The sequence below is a fragment of the Microtus ochrogaster genome, chromosome 10 (genome assembly GCF_000317375.1).
Source record: "Microtus ochrogaster isolate Prairie Vole_2 chromosome 10, MicOch1.0, whole genome shotgun sequence".
NCBI classification, from domain to species: domain Eukaryota; kingdom Metazoa; phylum Chordata; class Mammalia; order Rodentia; family Cricetidae; genus Microtus; species Microtus ochrogaster.
In genome coordinates this window covers 26,843,573-26,850,581 of record NC_022016.1, presented here as the reverse complement: position 1 = coordinate 26,850,581, position 7,009 = coordinate 26,843,573, and the positions used below count along the sequence as shown (strand labels likewise).

The 7,009-nt window shown below is 45.9% G+C and overlaps 1 protein-coding gene across 1 annotated transcript; it reads left to right on the top strand.

Annotated features, from left to right (window-relative positions):
• Window positions 1-458: 458 nt before the first annotated feature.
• On the top strand, window positions 459-5,549 carry LOC101997353 (cyclin-dependent kinase 4 inhibitor B). Its single transcript, XM_005352723.2, has 2 exons — window positions 459-744; window positions 3,984-5,549. The coding sequence occupies exons 1-2, from the start codon at window positions 613-615 to the stop codon at window positions 4,242-4,244; spliced, it is 393 nt and encodes a 130-aa protein (XP_005352780.1). The 5' UTR covers window positions 459-612; the 3' UTR covers window positions 4,245-5,549.
• Window positions 5,550-7,009: the final 1,460 nt, after the last annotated feature.

The following is a 7,009-nucleotide window of genomic DNA, read 5'->3' as shown; positions in this document are numbered from 1 at the left end:
AAATTGCTCTATCTGTCGCAAGGCGTGAAACTCGTTAAATTCAGATACCGCCTAGAGATGAACTAGCCTCGCATGACAGATGCTGTCACTTTCAGACGTCTTCAGAAAGTGGGATTTTTTTTTTCCTAAAGACTTTCTTTCGACCTCGATTGCAAGGGACGATTAACGTCTCCAGAGCGAAACCCGTAGGCCTGGACTAAATAAACGCCTCTGCTCCGCCTGCTGGGTACAGACGCTCAGCTTTTTCAAAAATAGCCAACCCACCGGGTTGTGAACTCAAGAGCTCACTCTTCTGCGCATGCCTCTAGGACCTCAAGGGGTGGGCGGTGTTGGACGAGGGGCGTGGTCTGAGGGGGCGGGGCCGGCGGCGGTGCAGATCGCCAGCCGCTGCTCATTGCCCACGGGCTCCCCACCGCGCCCTGGTCGCCTGTGCCGGCCGTGCGGTTCCCAGGCGCTGGCGCTCAAGCCCGTGCGCTCCCAGGACAGGCTCGGAAGCTGCTGGACCCCCCCGGGAAGCGGAGGAGTCGCTCACAGACCAGGGTGCTGCAATCTCGGCCAGCGGAGGACCATCCTTGCCGCTCCGCGTCGCGGCTGCGAGAAGAGGACAAGGGCATGCTGGGCGGCGGCAGTGACGCGGGCCTGGCCACCGCCGCCGCGCGGGGGCAGGTGGAGACGGTGCGGCAGCTCCTGGAAGCCGGCGCGGATCCCAACGCCGTCAACCGCTTCGGGAGGCGCCCAATTCAGGTAGCAGGGGACCCCAGGGCCTCGCCGGCAGGGGGCGCACGAGCGCGGTGCCCTCCGCGGCTGCGAGTTGTGACCGCGCACCACCTGGTGTGCAGGACGTGTGCGGCCCAAGGGGAGGCGGGTTTTGACAGAGCAGAAGCTCTGAAAAACAAAAATAATCGAAAAAACCCACCGCACTTGCGTGGCTTTTTCTTCGTTTTGAGATGCTGGGTCTGGAACCCGCGACTCCGTACATGCTGGGCGAGCAAGTGCGCTACCCTTGAGCAACGTCCCCAGCCTCCCGATCTTTGCATTGGTGGGAAAATACCAATATTTATTCTGCCATCTTACAATCACAGATACAAGGCCGACATTCGGGGAGCGAAGTGGGAAAGGAAGGGTCAGACAGAGGACTACACGATAAAGATGCGTAGATAGATTACCAGTTACACGGCCTGGATTCAAGGAATTTCACAAAATTGTAGTATGGAGGGAGAGCATTCACTGGAAACTTGTAAACAACGGCATGGATATTTTCTTTTTTTTTTCCCCCTCAAAAACCAAAACGCATTCACAGGACTAAGGATTTCCCAAACCCAGCGCTTAATTTCCTGTATGCGGGCAGTGATATGGTGTAGTTTTTCACTGTTTAATGCGAACAGGCAAAGCGCTCCCTACAGAATTGTTGGGTCCTTTCAGAATGAATGGCAAGGCAGTTCGGTTCCCTAAACTTTCTCTTAATTTGTTCAGTGTTTACTAATCCTGCTTTAATTAGTGTTGACTTTATTTCTTGACGATCGAACACAATGGTTTTGTAGTCTGTTGATTATTATAGCAGCCTTTGTTGTTCACCTCCATCCCTCTCTGGAACTAAGGAAACAAGGGCTCTTATTAATAGTGTGGATTTTTAAGAAAATAAGTATTCATCCCTCTTGAAATTTTAGGGGAAAAAAGTGTTTAACAAAAGAATATTTTAAAGCAACAAAAACATTATAAAGTGATTATAAAGACCTTATAGAAAAGATTTTCTTATAATCTTATTTTCTGTACCGAGAACTTTTAAATCTTCCTTTTGTGACTGTAAAATAGCCTTTACCTCACTAAAAGAAATAATAAGATTAGTATATTTCTTGAAGGAAGGAATGTTTCTAATGTTCATGTGATAAAAACTGACACATGACCACTGCCTCTCACTACATGTAAATTTCTAAGCCCATAGACCAAATGTTTAGGACAATTAGATACCTAAAATTGTTTTATTATTAATATTTGCATAGCTACAAAATAGCTACTATGGGATCACATCTCCAAAACATCATTTTTCCCTAACATATGCATCTTTGTGATTTAATTGCTACCAAGTCAAGCTTTTTATAGTCTTTTTATATAGAAAAATACTTCTTAGCATTAAATTTTCATACAATGTAAATGAATGTCAATTTCATATTACAATGGATTGCTCTAAACTTTCCACTGTATGTCACACTAGGTTTAAGATATTATAAGATGCTAAACATTTACAACAAATAATTTGTTTCTGTAACGTATAAGAAGCTTGGAACATGTAACTTTCCTCTGATCTCCACTTCTAGCTTAAATGATCAGAGTACAGTTTGTGAGCGCAGACATTTGACACGGAAAGAGCAAAACCTTTTTTAAACTGACTTGTGTGTTGTTTCCTCCTCTAGCACTGCTCTAACTTCCAAAACAGAATAAGCAACAGTGAGTACCTATTTTACATGGTGCCTCAATTTGCTTTCTGTTGCTGCACTGATAATCATGACCAAAAGAAACCTGGAGAGAAAGAGGGTTATTTGCTTAGATGCTACATTGCATCACCACAGAAGTCCAGGCTGGAACTGAAGAACTGCTTCCTGATTTGCTTCGCAGGCTCCAGTTCAGCCACCTTTCTGACATCTTCCAGGGCCACCTACGGGTGGGGTACACCTAGAGTAGAATGGGCCCTCCCCATATCATGAGTTAAGAAAATGTCCCACAGACTTGCCTACACAGGCCAATCTGAGGGAGGCTTTTCCCAGCGGAAGTTCCTCTTCCCAAATGACTAGCTTGTGTCAAGTTGACAAACCAACAAGCATATACGGTTAGACCTAGAGGGATAAAGAAAGCAGTCTAAAAAACAACATAAAACGTTATCAATCTTGGCTCTGGTGTCCTGCCTGCAAGTTATGCAATGCTGGGAAGTAATCAACCAATACCTGATTTGACTAAAGGCTCACTCCACAAGAAGGAACCCATCTCCAACACTTCTTCTGCAACCAAAAACCAGAACTAAAAAGTCCCGGGTCCTAGGGGGGGACACCAAATAGTACTGTTTAAAAAAAAAAGCACTAAAATGACTCATACTGACATCCTACTGTACTCATAGATCAGTGCCTTGCTCGGCCATCACCAGAAAAGCTTCCTCCTGCTGCAGATGGGAACAAACAGAGACCCACAGACAGACACTATGCTGAGTGTGAGAGACCTCATGTCAGTGTTTCCACCAAATCCCTCCCCTTCAGAGATCAGGAAACCCTGAAGAAGAGGAGGCTGAAAGAAAGTAAGAGCGGAGCAAAGCTCATATGAGCTCAGGGAGATTGAGGCAGCATGCACTGGGCCTGCATGGGTCTGCACCAGGTCCTCTGTGTATGTTTGGCTTCAGGCTTAGTATTTTTAAGGCTCATGTGTGGGTCTCTGAGTCTTGTGCCTTCTCTTGGGCTCTTTCTCTTCTGTTTGTTTGGTCCAATTTCCAACATACTAGTTTTTGTTTTGTTATATTTTATTTTATTATTATCCCTTAGTAGCCTGGATTTTTTTTTTAACAAGAGATAGAAAGGGTGTTAGTCTGGATGAAGGGAGGTAGGGAGGGGCTAGGAGGAGTAGGAGGAGGGAAAACAATCAGGATAAATTATGTGAAGGAAAAAAGTCCGTTTTCAATAAAGGAACAAATAAAAAACAAATAAAAAGCCCAGTTCAAACTGAGCTAAGAAGGCACTTAAGATAAATCCCTCTAGCCCAGTATTCCATATTACAAATAAACAATTTGTCTGCCCTTTCCTGTTACTTGACCTGTAGAGAATAAAATAGAATCTATTTTGAGTTCAGCCCAAACTATAGCGGGAGTGAATTACACAGGCAAATGAGAAACCAGACACCTGAGGTTTGCCAGCTCCTTCGCTGGGCTGGCTCTACGTGTGCCCCCACCACCACCACCACCACCATCACTATCCAGACTCACCCTGACCACTCTCCCCCCCCAGGTCATGATGATGGGCAGCGCCCAGGTGGCAGAGTTGCTGCTGCTCCACGGAGCGGAACCCAACTGCGCCGACCCTGCCACTCTCACCAGACCTGTGCACGATGCCGCTCGGGAGGGCTTCCTGGACACACTGGTGATGCTGCACAAGGCAGGGGCGCGGCTGGATGTGTGTGACGCCTGGGGCCGCCTGCCGGTGGACCTGGCTGAAGAGCAGGGCCACCGGGATATTGCGAGGTATCTGCATGCTGCCAGTGGAGACTGATGCCAGGTTCCTCAGCCTCCCGCAAGGACTTTTTCTCACCCCAGCACCGTGTAGGCAGACTGCAAGCATGAAGGGAGCTGTGTACAACCTGCAAGACTTCCAAAACTCAAAGCCTACCCAGGACGGCAAAGCCAATCAGAATTAACTCCCTAAGTGTTTTCCTGCATCTGGATCTGGTCCTCTGCCCTCACCCTGAAGCCAAAGGGATCACCAATTTGATTTCATACTGTGTGAAGTTCCCGGGGGGCTCGTTACACCGGGCATGGTGTAAAATAACAAGGGAAGTTCTTGAATCTCCACAATATGATGTTGCAGTGGGAAGGGGGAATTGAAGACATTTGGGAGGGAGCTGTCAGTACCTCCCCAGGTGAACTCCAAATGCAGATGGTTCACAGGCTAGAGGGGAACCCTGGAGTCTAGATGGATACCACCAAAGTGCACCTGGGACTTTAAGCGCTGTGATGTGCCCATGGTGATTCACCTGCAAAATGGCATTCTGTTGAAACTGAGGACTCGCCCCCAGCTCCACCTGGAAGATAGTGTAAGAAGATGAAGGCAGATCTCTGTTGAACTCTGTGAACCATGGTGCTTGATGCTCTGGTTCCTGACAGACTCACCCTACACAAAGTTCAGTGGTGAATTCATATATAGCTACTTGTTCTATGTAAAATAGCTTAAGAACCCCTTTAGGTAGGCATTTCCTACATTTGAATTCTTTAGTAACAGTGTATTTAATGAGTTAAGCTTTTAACAGTGTAACTTCTGGTCCTCAGCAGAGGTGAGACTGAGGTGCAGCTTGTTATTCTATGGTTGTTGTTTTTTTCCCTTCCCTTTTTTTCCTTCTTTTTTAAGGCAGCACTTTCCGCCGTAGCTCAAGCTAACCTCAAGTCAGGGCACCCCTGCCTTAGCCCCCTAAGTACTGGGCTTGTAGCAGGCACCCCTTCTGTAATACAGTGTCTTAGTCAAACTATGACATGTGGTAACTCCTAGTGGCAATGCACACTCTGCTTTTGTCCTTGACCTGTTTATTTCTCTCATCTTTGCTTCCTGTATAGTGAGTGTCGGGGGGGGAGCTATTCTAGGTGCCCTTTTAAATGGCACATGTACCTGTTCTACCCAGCTTCAGTGGGCTATCTCCTAGAATTTAGGACAAAGAGGTAGGGTATGAACTTACTGAAATTAAACGACAGCTTGTGAGCTGCCTTGCTTGTCTACTGAACAAACTGTGGATACACTCTGTGGGGCTTCCATTTGGCTTGGTTCATTACAGCATTGACACGACTGATTCATCCTTGTTTTAATAAAGAATAAGCAGTATAGAGAGACTCCAAGATGTGAATAATCTGGCGTTCAAGTGTATTTCCAGAGCACTCAGGTGAGGTGGCTCAAAACCATGCACAACTCCAGCACCAAGGAAGTTCAATACTTCTGCCTCCACAGGCACCTTCATTCATGCCACACACACACACACACACACACACACACACACAACAACAACAACAACAACAACAACAACAATTTTTTTAAAAGCTAAAATAAATCTGGGGCCTGGAACGAGGTCTCAGTGATTAAGAACCATTGTTGTTCCTCTAGAGGACCCATTGAGTTCCCAGCAACCATATCAGGTCCAGAATATTATGACCTCCACAGGCACATATACATGGCAGGAACTCAAATGTTCACACAAATTTTTAGAAAATTAATCTATTTCCATGGGCTTACCACTAACTCACAAATGTTAAAAGATTCAAAAGTGCTCACGGCTTCTATCCTTTATAATAAACCTATTTTTAAAATATGCTTACTTATAGTAAGAAATGTAAGATTTGTATTTTATGCTTCTAGATGTCAAATATAGTAAATATTCACCCAAAATAGAGAAGAGGAACTAGAAAAATTCATTTGAGAGTAGAGACAAGGAGGGGTGCCTTTTAACTAGGTACACAAACTCCCCTATCAATTCCTTATTTTCCAAATTAGCACATTTACCAAAGATGAGTTGAGAACTGGACCCCATCTTCTCAGGGAAGGGAAACATGTTTATCGATACAGTTTTCACTAGGCATGCTTTAAAACACATTTGTTCCTTCAACACTTAAACCTTCCATGATGTGCAAAAGTAAGTCGATTTGGCCCCCAAATGTGGATCTTTGAAAGTTTACAAATAATGGAATTTATTTTGGCTTGGGGAACAGATTTGCAATCTGGCATCCAGAGGCCACACCTTCTGTGGGTTTCTTGCTACATCATAATGTGGCAAAAGGCATCATGTGGAAGACCCTCCTACCCCTGAGAGGTAAGTCTCAAGCAGTTGGGCAGCTCCCATTAATTAACTCAGTTGGGTGGGCCTGTTCTAGTCTCATTCTGCTGCTGTGACAAACACTGACCATAAGCAACTTGGGGAAGGAAGGGGTTTATTCGACTCCTGCAAGGGAAGCTAAGCCAGGAACTCAAGGCAGGAAGTAAAGCAGAGACCACAGAGGAAGGTGCTTATTGGCATGTTCCTCTGCACGTGATCATCTTGCTTTCTCATAGAAACCAGGACCACCATACCTGGAGAGGCACCACCCACAGTGGGCTGGGTCTTCCCACATGAACCAATAACCATGAAAATAATCAAAGATTTGCACACAGGCCTATCCAATAGAGGCACTCCCCAGTTGAGGGTTCCTCTTTCCAGGTGACTCTAATTCACAAGAACTACCCAGCACAGTGGTTCCTTGGTTTCCAGCACTACTCAGCACAGAACCACTGGTTAAGTTGTA